Source organism: Rhamphochromis sp. 'chilingali' (assembly GCF_963969265.1).
Source record: "Rhamphochromis sp. 'chilingali' genome assembly, chromosome: 2".
NCBI lineage: Eukaryota > Metazoa > Chordata > Actinopteri > Cichliformes > Cichlidae > Rhamphochromis > Rhamphochromis sp. 'chilingali'.
In genome coordinates, this window is record NC_137930.1 from 52,236,565 (window position 1) to 52,252,164 (window position 15,600).

General features: G+C 38.8%; 2 protein-coding genes across 2 annotated transcripts; both read left to right on the plus strand.

Annotated features, from left to right (window-relative positions):
- The first annotated feature begins 944 nt into the window (after positions 1 to 944).
- LOC308390831 (YY1-associated factor 2-like) lies at positions 945 to 4,619 on the plus strand. The gene is made up of 4 exons (XM_080873137.1): positions 945 to 1,098; positions 1,409 to 1,534; positions 3,580 to 3,732; positions 3,893 to 4,619. Exons 1-4 carry the CDS (start codon positions 1,073 to 1,075, stop codon positions 4,131 to 4,133), a joined length of 546 nt encoding a protein of 181 aa, XP_080729263.1. The 5' UTR covers positions 945 to 1,072; the 3' UTR covers positions 4,134 to 4,619.
- Positions 4,620 to 5,357: 738 nt separating this feature from the next.
- gxylt1a (glucoside xylosyltransferase 1a) lies at positions 5,358 to 14,737 on the plus strand. Its single transcript, XM_080873122.1, has 8 exons — positions 5,358 to 5,763; positions 6,227 to 6,319; positions 6,938 to 7,124; positions 8,124 to 8,255; positions 8,343 to 8,594; positions 9,186 to 9,309; positions 9,488 to 9,660; positions 13,598 to 14,737. The coding sequence occupies exons 1-8, from the start codon at positions 5,546 to 5,548 to the stop codon at positions 13,760 to 13,762; spliced, it is 1,344 nt and encodes a 447-aa protein (XP_080729248.1). The 5' UTR covers positions 5,358 to 5,545; the 3' UTR covers positions 13,763 to 14,737.
- Positions 14,738 to 15,600: the final 863 nt, after the last annotated feature.

Consider the following 15,600-nt stretch of genomic DNA (forward strand, 5'->3'; position numbering starts at 1 on the left):
TGAGATGTACATCTGAAATAATGTTTATTATTGTGTTGCTGCAGGAAACAAAATACGAGATGTATTACTTGACTTCGATGCAGCTGCTTTCATTTTGCCTTTTTTTTTAAATGTTTTTTTTATTAGTTGTGTGCATTGACTTTGCAGACTGGACGTGTGAAAAATGAAACAAAATCACAGAGTACAGTAACATAAACATTCACAAATACACTAAATAGATAAGTAAAACAGCCATTTACGAAAATGCACACTTATTTTGCCAACATAAATCATCATAGACGATGGAGATCATATTTTACTAGGGTTTGTGTGTGTGTGAGTGATTTTAAGAGATCATTTACTTCTAGAAAAAAATCAACCAATAATAAATAATGTGATGTATGTGTATTTGTACGTATGTGCTCAAGTACATGTCTATACTTATAGATATCTATTACTTACATAGTAGTAGAATAGTTGAAATGTATTACTTGCATATTTCCACAACCCTGTATCCATAATACATACTGTGTATGCGTGTACATAGAACCTCAGCTACCGTTGTATATATTGTATTGCATTGTATATTGTATTATCTTATTTATTTTGTATTTCTTGACTTTACATTCTTGGTTTACTCTTTTTATTCTTCTGCTATCTGTACCTGAGCTGTGGTAAAGTACACATTTCCCCGCCGTGTGTATTTTGTAGTTTGTGGGGGGGGGGTATAGCAAAACAGATCGACAGGCTTTTTGGTTGAGTTTTATCTCATAAAATATTAACATTAAAGTGAATTACGCCTAAATATTTTTTTAGTCCTACTCTAAAAGATTCTATTCTTACTTAAAATCCTGTCTCGTACTATATTGAATATACCATAGCATTTATGCATTTCCATGCGGTTTACTGCAGTAATAAGACTTTTAATCACATTTATAGCGCTTGTGATTACATTTAAAGTGATTGGGTAAACCCGCAGCACGTGACCGCCCTTCGACAGGAGTTTCTCCGACAGCTGAGCAGCAGCTAAATGCGTCTTTTCACCTGTAACATCGATCCTTTTCAAGTCCTGTAAGACCGCGATTCTCAAAAAATGGGAGACAAGAAGAGTCCCACGAGGTAAAACTTTCACTAGTGTGTTTGAATTTAGACTTAAACGGACAATTCGTGAAGGCAAAGCACCGTGAATGGATGAAGCCGTTTTACTGAAGTGTTCATGGCGGCTGGCTGCTGGTTTAATACGGGGCAACTGCCTGTGTCAAGTGAAGACTCGCTTTGCTTCACTGACTGCCTTCTGAGCAGAAACTACTTCCTCGAAGGGTTAATTTCCACCAGCGGTAACCTTAGTCGCACACGTAGTTGGTAAAATCACCATTCCCGCTGTAAAACTGCCACTGTCCCTCTGTTTTTGTTTTGTTTCTGTCTGAAGGCCAAAGCGGCAATCGAAGCCCTCCTCCGACGATGGTTACTGGGACTGCAGCGTGTGCACATTCAGGAACAGCGCTGAGGCGTTCAAGTGCATGATGTGTGATGTCAGAAAAGGCACGTCAACTCGGTAAGAAAAACTGGACCTACCCCATAACTGCTTTAATTACCCACAGCTGTGCGAAACCTCATTCACGTAGTCGCTTTTCATTCTTTCCTTTTTTTCCCCAATTTTTTTCTTTTTTACATTTGTGATGTTGACGCGTGACAACTTTATTTAGGCGTTTTTATTGGTGGCTGGGCTTATGACCTTAGTATTTCCCTTTGTTTTGTTTTATTACATTCAATTGAATTATACTTTAATTTGTAGTTGTAATATTGTGTCCACCTCATTCATAGTACAGAGGACACACCAAATTTTAATTATCTCTCATTATGGTACAGCTCTACAGCCTTACATAACCTTCCAAAATACTTAAATCAGAATAAAGCCAACCACTCTCCAATCAGATCAATATTTAACACATTGTCAGACTATGTCATATACTATATGACATATAGTATAATATGTCAATGTCATAGGCCCGTATGAGGAAGCAGGATTTCAATTTATTGGGGGGGGGGTTGGGTAGCTTTAAATAGGCTAAATTTTATTAGTCCTTTTTGTTCCAGTCTTTTTGACCAAAGCATTTGAAATCTTACCTATTGTGTCTGGTAGTCTACAGTTATTTTTTTATCTCACATCGCTGATTTTTTTCTAAAATTATAGTCTACTCTTCCTTTTGTACATCAACCGCTCAGTTGAAGTGTGACTGCCAGATCACAATGCCACCCCTTTCATGTAAGCACGCTTATACCTAAATCAGGAAACCTTGGACTAAATTTAGCAAGTTGATAATCAGTTTCCTGTGACCACTTATCTTGATCACCATTGTTAGGATAACTGAAATTAGGTAACGGATGGATACCATGGGTATGTTGAACTTGCTTCATAGTACTTTCCAGTTTCTACACTGGCCATGTGTCTGCAGGTGTAAACATAAAGCATAGGGTTTGTTCCTTGTGGGAAAGACTACAGAGGAAGAAAATTAATTGCAAAGGTGAGACTGTAAATGTATTTGCTTGGACCAAGAGTCAGGTCAATCCATTACTGAAGGTTACATAGAAGTCTAAAGACATCATGGCAAAATTAGATTGAGAATTGTCACAAAACAAATTCCAGAGTGTATTAGAATTGTAACAAGTGCCTTTTTCACTGCCAAATGAAGCCATGGCAATTTGAAGAAGTAGTGAGAGAACAGCAAAAAGTCACTAAATTTTCAGAGATTAAATTCTGTTGTGGGCGTGAACAGACAAGTCGTCATTCCTATTATACTTCTTAGAAGTCCACCTGATAGGGTGCAAGCGTGCGGCTGTCTGTGTCATTATAGTAAAACTAAAACGTGGCTGTACCATGAGAGCAAAACTCTTTACACGTTTTCCCAGCTGATGTAGACTGAAAGGTTCTTGGTGGAGAAGGAGGGTCTACAGTTGTTGCTCTGTAAAATACATTGCAGAGTTTATCAGAAATGTATATGAATCTGTGAATTCAATCACTGTCGTTTATGTAATATTCTATCTTTTTGTTCCAATGCTCCAGTTAAGCTTCAGTAGTTTAAGATTAAACCTTTGAATGATTCTACTTGCTTGGATAACATCAACTTGTGGAGCCCATTTTAACACACTGATGACAAGAGTTTAACACAAATTTGTTTTAATTACCTAATACACACAGTCAAGCAGTCTAAACCTCTCACTCACCCGACTTACTGGTTGAGTGATCTAAATATTCAGTTTAATTTTATTTATGTTGTACCAAATCACAACAACAGTCACCTCAAAGCATAAGAATATTACAAGGTAAAGACCCTACAATAATACAGAGAAAATCCCAACAATTAGGTAATCCTCCAGGAGCAAGCACTTGGCAACAGTAGGAAAGGAAAAACTCAGTTTTAATAGGAAGAAATCTCAGACAGAACAAGGCTCAGAGAGGGGCAGACATCTCCGTCGACAGGTTGGGGGGTCAGGGGAGGAAGACAGGGCATTAGTGACACTGTGGAAGAGAGGCAGAGATTAATAATTGATATAACTCCAAGTTTTGTTTTTTTTTGTTGTTTTGTTTTGTTTTTTTAGAAAACCCCGGCCTGTTTCTCAGCTGGTTGCACAGCAAGTAAATCAGCAGTTTCCCCCACCAACACATCCCAAAAAGGAGAAGAAAGAAAAATCAGAGAAAGACAAAAGTGATAAAGAACCTACACTGAAAAAGAAGGGCTATAAAAAGATGAGGTAAAGAATTTGTTTTCCAAAGAAATCAATGAATGGGTCACTCTATTTAGTAATCCTTGATTTATTTTCTTTTTTGCTTTTCCTTTTCTTTTGCTACTGAAATGTTTTTTTACCCTTTAAGCTGTACTTAGACCCCATTTGTTTTGGGTTGCTTCAACAGGCCAAGGTTAAAAAACATAGACAGGAGCAGCGCCCAGCATCTGGAGGTCACAGTTGGAGACTTGACTGTAATAATCACAGACTTTAAGGAGAAAGCCAAACCCACATCCACTCCAGTAACCACTGCCTCAGGAGACCAACACAATCTGAGCGGCTCAAGTTCTGATAATACTGAACGAGGTGTCTCCAGATGCTCTTCGCCCCGTGGGGAAAGCTCGTCAGTTAACGGAGAGACTCACTAACATCCACAGCCCTGGTCAGCACAACCCATTCTCCTGCACTCTCAACAACCTCAGTCAGAGATTAAACTTCAAAATGCACATTATTTTAATAATACTATATATGCCACTATGATAGCATTCACTTTTTTTCCCCAGTGCCTTCCAATAGTAAAACAATTCAGGAGTCAATATGTAAGGTGTCTGCTTGGTTCAAAGACCTGTTGCAGCAAAATCTATCATGATGAACTGAGAAAAGGAACTGTAGCATTAAATCCTGGACGTCAGAGGAACTGCGCCACGTGCTGTGGCAACTTGCGTTTAACACCTCAGTGTCACACAAGCATCGCTTTCAGTTTGTCGTTACAGCACAGATTAAATGATGTATTGTGGAAGAAATGTGTCTTCATCTCACAATTGTAGCTCATCCTCTGAAAATTGTTGTGTTTTGCACTTAATGTCAACCTTTGTTGATGAGAATGTTTCTGGGTTTTTTTGTTGTTGTTGTTTTTTTTAAAAAAAAAAAAAGCATTATAATTTTACCATTATCATAAATCATAACACTGTTGGTTTTTCTGGCCTTATCCGGCTGTCATTGTTTTTAATCCCGTTGAATGCAATAAATGTTTACTGTGTAACTTTTTAGTACAAATATTGATGAGCTATTCTCGGTATGCTTCTCCTTCACTTGGTAGAGTTGAGCATGATCTAATCTATAGACTGGTTTATATTGTAAAATGATGTTGAATAAAGTAAGTTGTAGATATTTGGCTATTTTTGTTTTTAATGATCAAAAAGAACTTAAATAAATTTCTGCAGTTAATGAACACAAATGCAATTTTGAGATGCTTTCATCTTTCCACCTGTTTATTCACACCCGCACGCACACACACGCCTCCCTGCTTTTCAGAGAAGTATTGCACATTTGACACGGATATAAAATATGGCGCATTAATGCATTAAAAATACTGCTTATACACCAGTAACTACAGGAGATTTAAATATGTACCACCACTTCATAAAGGAGACTATTTTGTCTAAGCTTTTAAGTTTAAAACTTCATTATTCGTGTATTCAGTTGGCGCTTTGAGCGTTCCCTGAATTTCGTTCAAGAAGGAATGATACTGATTGTAGAATCATTATGGGTTTTTGGTTTTTTTTCTACAATGTGTGCTGTAATTGTGAATGACTCCACCTCTGCCCTGCATGTGCCACTTACTACTGTAAACTGTGGCGCAGTGTGGGTACATGGCTGATAAGACAAAACACGTGTAACAGAAGTGGGTGGGGCTGAAACTGTAAACACCAACTGTGCCTGTCTGCTTACTTTCTGACTTAATAATGCGATAAAGTAGCTAGCTGGTGATATGTCGTGTGATAGCTAGCTAAGCTTAACATGAAAATGTTTCTTTAACCTATAAAATCTGAAGCGCAAGATGCGATGCTATCTTCACACATTTCTCCTGTGCATGATCTTCGTCTTCTTTTCCTTTTTGTATGTGTTCAATCAGCTAGCCTCCACCTTAGAGGACAGAGACGGGTGGACAGTAAAAGAACACGGAATACCCGGCAGGAAAAGTCATGACACCGGGCACCTTCTCAGGAAAAGGCCAGGCCTGGAAGGCCTCCGAGACCGCGAAGAAGGGCTTGACAGGTAGCTTAGCTAGCTGTGTCAACCAATTTTACACTTAAACTACAAAAATTAGTAGAAGTTAGCTTTACCTGTTTGTTACAGCTTCATTTGCACCTTTAGCATATCGCTGCAGTTTAACGTTAGTTTACTTGCTTCAGCTAGCGTGTACGAGCCGATACATGTATTGTAAAACCTAGTTTACGTTAGCCAGCTACCAAACAAATAGTAATTTGGCGTGTTTTGGATAAGTTAAAAATGTTCAGTGTTTTAGTTGTGCTGTTTTTCACCACATAATCTGAAAACAACCATTAGCTACCACCTGTTAGCTTGCTAGATAACCGATAAGCTTAAGGTTAGCTTTAGGCTGGATTTAAAGAACCGCCACATGTTAAACAAATCTTAATGAAAATCGCAAAACACTACTGATATCCGAGAGAGAGATTTGATTCTGAGGATCCAAAAGATGATGTTTCTATTCTGTCAGGTGTAAGTCACAGTCAGTTTCTTACTGGAATCCATATTGGAGACTGCCTGCTGATGTTTGTGGAGTGAACTGCTTATTGGAATCATCTTTTAGGTATGCCTGATTTTGTGAAACTATGAATGATACATGTTGCAATAATCAACTGCCTCCAGCTTTACACTTTTCACCTACTTCGTAGATCCACAGTTCAGAGTACATGCTTGATAACTGCTGCATCCACAGTGTTCTGTGTGACTGTTTTTGAGTTTTTGCATTCCTGCTACTAGCACAGCATTAAAGCATTAAATCTTTCATTTTATGTATAATAAAAGGTTTTTTGTGGTATAATTTAATCAAGGCTGGAAACAACCAGTTCAAATTTGAGGTCTGAATAAAATATAACATTTTGCTTATTGTATTTGTGTTAATGGGCTTTCCATACAGTAAACATTTCTGTGCATACATGGAAATGATTGAATATGACAGGCTACATTCATTATGTCCAAACGTGAAAGCAGTAATTCACAAGAAGCACTTGAAGGCAGCAAAAAGTATGAATGACTGTTCTCTTCTGAGTCCCTCTGTTAAATCTAATGACAGTTCCAATCCTACAGGGCTGAGTACCAGTCAGCCGAGACTCACTTTTTCTTTTGCACTTGCCAGTGTATCCATTCTAATGTAAAAATAAACACCTAAATTTTTTTCTTCTTCCACCTCTCTCTTGACTCTTAGTGAGCGGTCAAACTCTGCAGTGAAGGCAGAAAGCAGGGATGAGAGGAGTCACCTGGCTGTTGTGGCCTGTGGCCCCAGGCTAGAGGAAACAATCACCATGTTGAAGTCTGCTGTTCTCTTCAGCAAAAAGCCTCTGCACTTTTACATCTTTGCTGAGGATGAACTTCACAAGAGTTTCAGAAACACTGTAAGCATATGTGGTTTCATTTGCTATGTTTCTCAACCCATCTCAACTCATAGCCCAACTGTTCCTTTGGAGTTTTTTTTATTCATGCTGTGCAACTTCACAACAATGGTCATCTCAGGCCCCTTTACAGTACAGAGAAATCTTTAATTGTGTTTGAGAAAACACTTGGAAACCAGCAAGTAAAAAACAAACAAACAAAAAGGATTAGCGTTACTAAATGTATCTTGAAAGGTATCCTAGCAGCCTTGGCCTGTAGAAACATACCTGAGGATTAATTCAGAGTCACCTTAGCGAGCTATAACAATACAAGGCTCAACAGATCTATGGCTTTTTGGCAGCTTAGCTACAATGCTATAAAGAAACCTGAGGTTGGTCTTGTTTTCCGGTGGAAATACCAGGTTTCCATGGCAGGTAACTTTTGTCACTTTCTGTTCCTGTTTTCAAGATATCTGCTTTGAAACAGCAGTCCCCAACCGTTTTTGCGCCACAGACTCGTTTATGTCCAACTATTTTTTTCACTGAGTGGCCTTTAAGGTGTCGTGGATAAATACAACAAAATAAAACCAGTACCAAAAAAAATTTATTCATAACACATGGGAAAAGACCCAGGGAAACAGAGCTAATGATAAAAAAAACATAATGATAAAAACGCGGAAAACCATAAATTTCACACCCGAGCCTCAACTCTCGCAGCCCAGTACCAAACAACTCACAGACTCGTACCAGTCCGTGGCCCGGGGGTTGGGGGCCGCTGCTTAAAAACACACATTTGCAAACTGTATCAAGGAGCTAGTCTTCTACAATTCATTGTTTTCAGAGGAGAAACAGCATTAAGTGTCCAGTTATGACTAAGTAAGGAAGAAAGTAAAGTCTTTACCCAGTTTTTGGTGCTTTTTGTTCTAAAGACAAAGATGCATAATGAATGAAAGAGCTCAAAAAGAGATGCAATTAAACATTAGTGCTTTTCTGTTTTTTGTTTGGTTTTTTTTATTTTTTCAGCTGGAATCGTGGCCTCGGAGAGTTCGGGCAAGGTTTAATTCCAGCATCTACCCTATCACTTTTCCCAAGGAGAATGCAAGAGAATGGAAGAAACTCTTCAAACCCTGTGCCTCTCAGAGGCTTTTTCTGCCAGTAGGTATCTTTTTACATTCAGATAGCTTAATACAGTAATGCTTTTTCAGAATATACTCATCTTTTTTTTCTATATGTCTTTTGCAGCTGATTCTGAAGGAGGTAGACTCCTTGCTTTATGTAGATACAGACATTATTTTTCTGCAGCCAGTAGAAGACATGTGGGCTCTGCTTTCTCAGTTCAATTCAAGGCAATTAGCTGCCATGGCTCCAGAACATGAGGAACCACGTATCGGCTGGTACAATCGTTTTGCCCGCCACCCTTACTACGGCAAGACAGGCATCAACTCAGGGGTCATGCTCATGAACATGACACGCCTCAGGGAAAAATTTTTCAAGGTAAAGATAAATCTGTTGCTTATTAACCAGCCTAATGGTTATACCGCATTGTGTCATGATATATGTGAAAGTGTATCAGCTATTAAAAAGGGTTTGGTCATGATATACATTTATTTGTATTTGTTTTAAATGTTATATACCTATGTGGTATGTGACTTTTGTTGCCATGATGCCAGCTCTCTCTTGGAAATGAGATTTTTAATCTGAATGAGATTTTTTACCTGGATAAATAAAGGATTAATAAAATGGCCTTTAATATACAATATCTAAATAAGTACTGTTTTTAAAACAAGGACTGCATTAGGCATGTTTTTCTCAATTCCGTGTTAGTTTTGCATTTTGACTGAAACCTCTAGAGCTGTCTAATGTTCTTAAATCCTTAGAAGTAGCTGTTCTGCACCACTAAAATTGACCAGCTGAGGTCACTCTTGTAATTCAATGCTAAAGCTTCCTAGAGAGCTCGCTGACAGACAGTCCCTTTCCTTTGCGTGGATGGGAAGTGTTCCCCAAATGATTGATTGGCTAAAATGGCATGTTTATGGTTTCTAGAATCAAAATGACACACATCCCTTCTGCGTTTTGTCGTTCCAGAATGACATGACAACAGTTACACTAAAGTGGGAGGAAATGTTGATGCCCCTTCTCCAGAAGTATAAGCTCAACATCACCTGGGGTGACCAGGACCTTCTTAATATCATATTCCACCATAACCCAGGTTAGTGCAACCACATACATGGCGTTATTGTGTGTCATGATAGTTAAGTCAGACCAGCAGACAAAGATTAATTAAAGAAGCTTCTTCTTTTGGATGTTTACTGTCAAGTACAAATTTCAGGGATTTCAATGGTTTTCTTTTGAATCATTGTCAACCCACTCATCTTACTGTGTTACAGAAAGCCTGTATATGTTTCCCTGCCAGTGGAACTACCGTCCAGACCACTGTATCTATGGCAGCAACTGTCAACAGGCTGAACAAGAAGGTGTCTTTATTCTCCATGGTAACAGAGGAGTTTATCATGACGACAAACAGCCAGCATTTCGAGCTGTCTATGAAGCAATTCAGAAGGTACGGGCATCTTCACAGAAGTCTACCTTACCTTACAAGGGGAACAAATATTCAAGTGTCCTTCCTTCTTACGGAAAACTCTGTTCAGTGAAGTATATGAGACACAGCATGCAAGAAAGTCAGCCAAAGACGCAGATTGAGAATCCAAGCTGTACACTAAAGTAGCTAAGAAATGTTGCTACAAAGAACAGCTGCACTTATTGTCAGTGTTTCAGTGGTTCACAGTTTGCAAATATCCCTCAAAACTATGTCAAGAAATGTAATTTATTGAACGGTTTCCGAAGCACAGACTCCAAATAAACAGCAAATATTTTGCCCCGAGTCTTCATCAAGGAAACCTCTCGGCTGCGAGGGTAAACCCCCTGCTCGGGACAGCCGCACACGCCTGGGGGTGGGACCTGGCAGTCAGCCAGTGAAATTTGCCCGTTCAGTGATGCTGCCGACTCTTCCATCTTTGGCTTGGGGCGTTAACGTTGTGTGGCTTGTGATCGATCAGTGGTTTCTTGTAAACCTAATGGGGTTTTTATCAGAAGTTTAATCATTTAGAAACACGTTACAAGTGTCTGTTTATTTCTTGGAATCTTTAAACCGCAATCATTCAAAGAACAGACACAGTTTTAATTCATAGAAAATAAACAGATCATGAAATCATTTTTATTTGCATGTTAATTTAGAAGTTTTCAAATGTAAGAAATATTTTAAAAAATCAAATATGAAAATTAGTCACATATCTGAAGGTATTAAAACATTTATTCTTCCAAAGGTTTACAACACATTCTTGAAATAACTGACTGGAAAAAGTTAGAAGATATTTAATATATCATGGGACATGTTTATTCTTGTGAGAAATTGCTTTTTGAGGGCAGTTTTGTAGGAAGACCAGATTATTTTGGAGAAACATTTGCCAGTTATTACATTATCAATAAGCACTGCAGGTCAGTGCTTTTCTCTTATAGATGCTTCCATCCACGAGTGCTTAATCAATAGCCTGTTAAACATTTTCATCATCCTGTCTTTGGTCTTCCAAACCAGGCATGTCGGCTCCATCCAGTTTTAGTCAGTGAAACGGTTGCTTGGTATCCTATTAACTGCAAGGTTAAAAATTCAAGCCAAAGTTGTTGCTTCTCAACATTTAAGGCATTTATTCAAACATTTTCACATGCAGTTTAGACAAAGAGGTCATTTCACTTAGATTTTATACCACTGTGAACACAAATGCCTGACAAATCTACGCAAAGCTGAATTTATTTAACTACTATTGAATGTGGCTGCTTTCCAGAAAAAGGCTTTTTGTCACTTTGTCCACAAATTGGGTGAAAGGACTGAAACCAATTGTCTGTCAATATTTTTCACTTTGTTAAGACTGACTGTATATCTTTAAATACAGGTCACAAACATGTATTTTAACCATCTAGATCATTTCTTCAGGGTTGTGAAGATTTACAGCTCCTCTGGCTATGCTGTGTTTGGGGTTTTTTATGTAATGGAAGACTCATGTCACAGAGTGTGATTTTTTTTTTTTGTTCGGCACTGATGACACAAACAGTGTACACCAATCAGGCTTTAACACTGTGAGCACTGACAGGTGAAGTGAATGACACTAACAGTTTCTTTCAAGCCAGCAGAGGCAGTGTGATGCTCTGTGCAATGTTCTGCTGGGAAACCTTGGGTTCTGCCATCCAAGTGACTGTCACTTTGACATGTACTTAAGCAATACAGCAGACATTGTAAGCTCGTCATGGAAATGGCATTTCCTGGTGGCTGTGTCTTCTTTCAGCAGGATAATGTGCCCTGCCACAATACAAAAGTGGTTCAGGAATAGTTTGAGGTGCGTAATGACTTTAGGGGTTGACTTGGCCTCCAGAACTCAATCTATTCGAGCATCTGTGGGATGTACTGGACAAACAAGTCTGATCCATACAGGACCCACCTTTTAAAGGATGTGTTGCTAACATCTTGGTGTTAGATACCACAGCACACCTTCAGGGGTCAAGTGGACTCCGTGTCTCGATAGGTCTGGCCTCTTTCTGGCAGCAAAATATTAGGCAGGTGGTCATAATGTTATGCCTAATCAGTGTATGTTCGTAGGATTAGTCTGTTTTTGGGTTTTTTGGTATTTTTTGGGCGTTTTGATGTAAATAACATAGGTGTGATTTTTACCCGTTTGAAACAACTGGCTAGGTCTGATTTTGATTTAACACCTGTAAAAAGTGTCAACATAGCATCTTTAAGTCTGGACACAGGACACCACCTGGAAATAAAGACTGAACAAAAAAGCACCTGGAAACTTGAAATGTGTTTAAGCTTATAGGCCTTGAAAGGCTAAAATGCAGCACTTGTATCATAAGTGAGCAAGCAGAAGAGCCTGAGAGCTCTTTCACTGTTTTGCTGGCAGCTCCCCTGCGATCTGCTCATTTTGATTTCAGCTTACCGGTCAACATGCAGGCAGCTATTGGGGGGAGCAAGGGAAGCTTCATTAGCTGGTCTCCATCCATTACCGCCACAGGGCCGAGCCAGGCCGCTATCAGTGCGGGCAATGTTCTCAGCCATTAAGAAAACGAGCAGGCTTCATTATGGGGGCACTCGGTCCTCATGCTTCCATCAGTCTCTCAGACAGCACAGAAACACATACAGCACATACCATATCCACAAGGTTTTAGGAGGCAGAGGAGTGCTGCGGATTCTCGTTAGTAAGCAAAAAGTTGAGAAGATGTTTCTAAGATAAAGGGCCGTGTTTCACAGTCGCTGTATTGGAAGAGAGATCTGAAGATCTTTTAAAAATGATTCTCCTTTTGTTTTTATCTTTAGCTGTTCTGCTCAAGTTTTCTTTTCTTTTTTTTTTATCAGAGCGTTCAGTTGCTTCAGCTCCACAGTCTCCTCCCACTTTGTTCCCACTCCAGTCTTTTGAGGCTATCATCCCAAAGCTCGGCGCAGGCAATTCTCGAACAAACTCTAATTTCGATCCAACCGAGACCCCCTTAGTCAGCCTAGTTCCCAAGGCAGGCTCTCTCTCAGCCAGCAGAGGAGCTTGCAATAAAGGGCACTACCATTACCCAGCCAAGCCCACAGAAGAGTTGTAAAATTTTTAGTGCTGATGCTAGTTTGAGACATCATGATGGCTGTGTGGACAACGCACCCGCCACATCCACATAAAAATCAATAGGAGGCTGTTAATGGTATTTTATTGCCTTCTGCACTATATGAAAGATAATAAAGAAAGTGCGCTTTGAGTAATGTAATACTTTGCCAAACTCGAGTCAAATAAGACATTGTAAAATAGTGATTTCCCTTATTTACTCGAGCAGTAAAAGATTGGTGCACCTCAATATAAAAGTGAAAGGCACACATTCTTATTTGTATACCGTACGTGACAAAAGCCTTGGCTGCCAATATTCATTCACAGAGGAGGCTGAAAGTTTCTTTTTAAATTTTTTTTCTCCCCCCCTTTGCTGTTTACTTGGCGATACAAAAGCGTACAATAATGAAGCATATCTGGAATGCAGCAGCTGTAGTTTTCCCCGACGCTGTCACGTCTTATTAAGCCCATTTGCGAATAGTTGGGGTAATAGATATTCATCACTCGAACACACTCTGAATTGACAGATACGAATCAAAAACAGAATGTTATTTTGTCTGGAAGTGACGGTGATAAATGTGGCACTTAATTCATGTGAGATGAATGTAGTTGTCATTGTGCTTTTTCTTTTCTTTAAGCTGTCACAGGAAACAACAGGTATTAAAAACAAACACTTGTGCTGCTTTTATTTATTTATTTTAAAGGCATAAAGGCAGGAGAACGAGAAGAGCTGCATTTTAAGTTGGTGCAGCAGCCGAAAACGACGTGGGCATGGAAAGAATGCAATTAAAAGGCAGTTTTTATTGTTTCATGTCTGAAATGAGGAGTAGGAAAGCTGAACATGTTTACTTTTGATCCTAGTACCAATTCGGCGACAACTTGGAGACGTCGCTGCTTCGACCGCTGGAGACGTCGCTGCAGACAACCACCCACACCTACTGCGGCAGAGCAAGTCACTTGCTTACAAAGAGGTTAAAACAGAGCATCATGTCTGTTCAACAAGACGCCACACAGAGAAGAAGGTGATGATGGGGGTCAGCAGGTGTAACATCAAAGAAACGGTGCCTAACATCTCTTAGGTGAGACTAGCTCTTCCTTTGTTGACAGTGAGCTGGATCAAAAACAGACTCGGGTTAACAACGAGTCATCATTTGTTTACAAACAGTCTATCAAGACACTGGGAATGCAGAAGGGTAACCTGTTTTGAGATTGTATTTATTTTATTTTGTCATTTTATTCTAAAGCCAGTGTTGGTGCATATCCATCAAATGAACACAATGGGTGTTAAATGTGGTATAACTGTAGTGGACAGTGCACTGATGCCACTTTGCCCTGCAGAGATTTTTGGACTTCATGGCCAAAAAGAAAAAAATGTTTTCTGTATGTCAGACAATCAGTTTGTATTTTTGTTTTATTTTAGAAGCTACAATCACTTTTCATTTCTGTACTGATTTTTATGAATAAAAAAAGACTTATCAAGAGTATTTTATTAGATTTTTATATTCATTTCTACTCCAGTTTATTTCACAGAAAAGGGATGCTGTCATTTTCAGGTACTATTTTCCGCTACTGTAGATGAGAATGTTCTTCTGAGGAAAGCACTCATTGAGAATATTTTAAACATTTTCATCAGTATTTATTTTTGTTGGATATGTGCATCTGGAAGAAATTTTGATGTCTGTCTTAAGTTTTTAACAGGGGTCTGTCATTTCATGTACTTTGATATGGTAGTTTTCAATACGTCGTGTATTGTATATTGTCATAGCATATCTTTCTTTTCATTAACTTTACAAGTAACGACACATTGTCTTATTACGGTACAATATATGGGACTGTTGTTTTTAATTAAACCAGCTGGCATGAATGTGTATGTTAAAAAAAACCGCACAGCTGATTTAAGAAAGCAATGATTGTAACAGATGTTTGAACATTTTACTGCAAAACTGGAGTAAATATTTTAAATGCATCTCAGTTGTATGCTAAATAAATGTTTTATAAATAACACCCTAATGGTGCCCCCATTTTATTTAGGCATATATAACCAAAACACTACAGTGCTCATAAACACATTACTCATAGAAACCTAATGATCCAGTGGCCCCCGCTGAGCAAGCTCTTGGTGACCATGGTGAGGGGAAAAAAACACTCCCTTTTATCAGGAAGAAGCCTGTCGCAGGACCAGGCTCGGGGAGGGTGGCCATCTGCTGTTACTGTTTGGGGTAAGAGGAAGGAGAAAAGAAGAACCTAGAGAGAGGACAAAGTCTTTGTAGTATCTGTGCTTGCGGTGGAATTCAATTGAAAATGCCATAACATTTTCAGTGTGACAAAGATTAATGGTGTGCGATTTTTAATTTGAAAGAGCCTATTGTTGATTTAAAAGTGCACAGTACACACTGTGTAAAGTATCGCAGTGAAAACTTTTCGTTTTTGTAATATGACAAGCTAATTCAGGTGTAAGTACATGACTGTGGAAAAGACGAGGCTCACGTTAGGACATTGGCTGCTTTTTCACTCATTTTCAGTTCAGACCTCATATCTGATCTTTTTCAGATGCAATGCAATTTAAGGCAATGTATTTTGTATTCCACTAAACATTGACCAATAAATCATTCAAGCATTGAAGAAAGCCACGTAAACCCCTTGGTTTACGTGGCTTTTTAATTGCCACAGACAAAATAGAAAGTTAGCAGACTGATGCTAAACCACAGAATCTGTTCAGATTATTTTAGCTGATTTACTGAAAAAACACAGTTTGACAACCATTAATTTCAGCCTGTGGTGCTTGTTGGGGATTTTGGCAAAATTAATGAAATAATAAATGCAGAAACATAACATGCATTTCCATTTGCAAAGCAACTGGTTGA

What these genes read in the sequence shown, in the direction of transcription:
- LOC308390831 (XM_080873137.1), top strand. Translation starts at nt 1,073, where the DNA reads ATGGGAGACAAGAAGAGTCCCACGAG. An exon ending in GACAAGAAGAGTCCCACGAG is followed by an intron (nt 1,099 to 1,408) that starts GTAAAACTTTCA and finishes TTCTGTCTGAAG; the next exon opens with GCCAAAGCGGCAATCGAAGC. An exon ending in AGAAAAGGCACGTCAACTCG is followed by an intron (nt 1,535 to 3,579) that starts GTAAGAAAAACT and finishes TTGTTTTTTTAG; the next exon opens with AAAACCCCGGCCTGTTTCTC.
- gxylt1a (XM_080873122.1), top strand. Translation starts at nt 5,546, where the DNA reads ATGCGATGCTATCTTCACACATTTCTCCTGTGCATGATCTTCGTCTTC. An exon ending in CGCGAAGAAGGGCTTGACAG is followed by an intron (nt 5,764 to 6,226) that starts GTAGCTTAGCTA and finishes CTATTCTGTCAG; the next exon opens with GTGTAAGTCACAGTCAGTTT. An exon ending in TCTATGAAGCAATTCAGAAG is followed by an intron (nt 9,661 to 13,597) that starts GTACGGGCATCT and finishes TTTTGATCCTAG; the next exon opens with TACCAATTCGGCGACAACTT.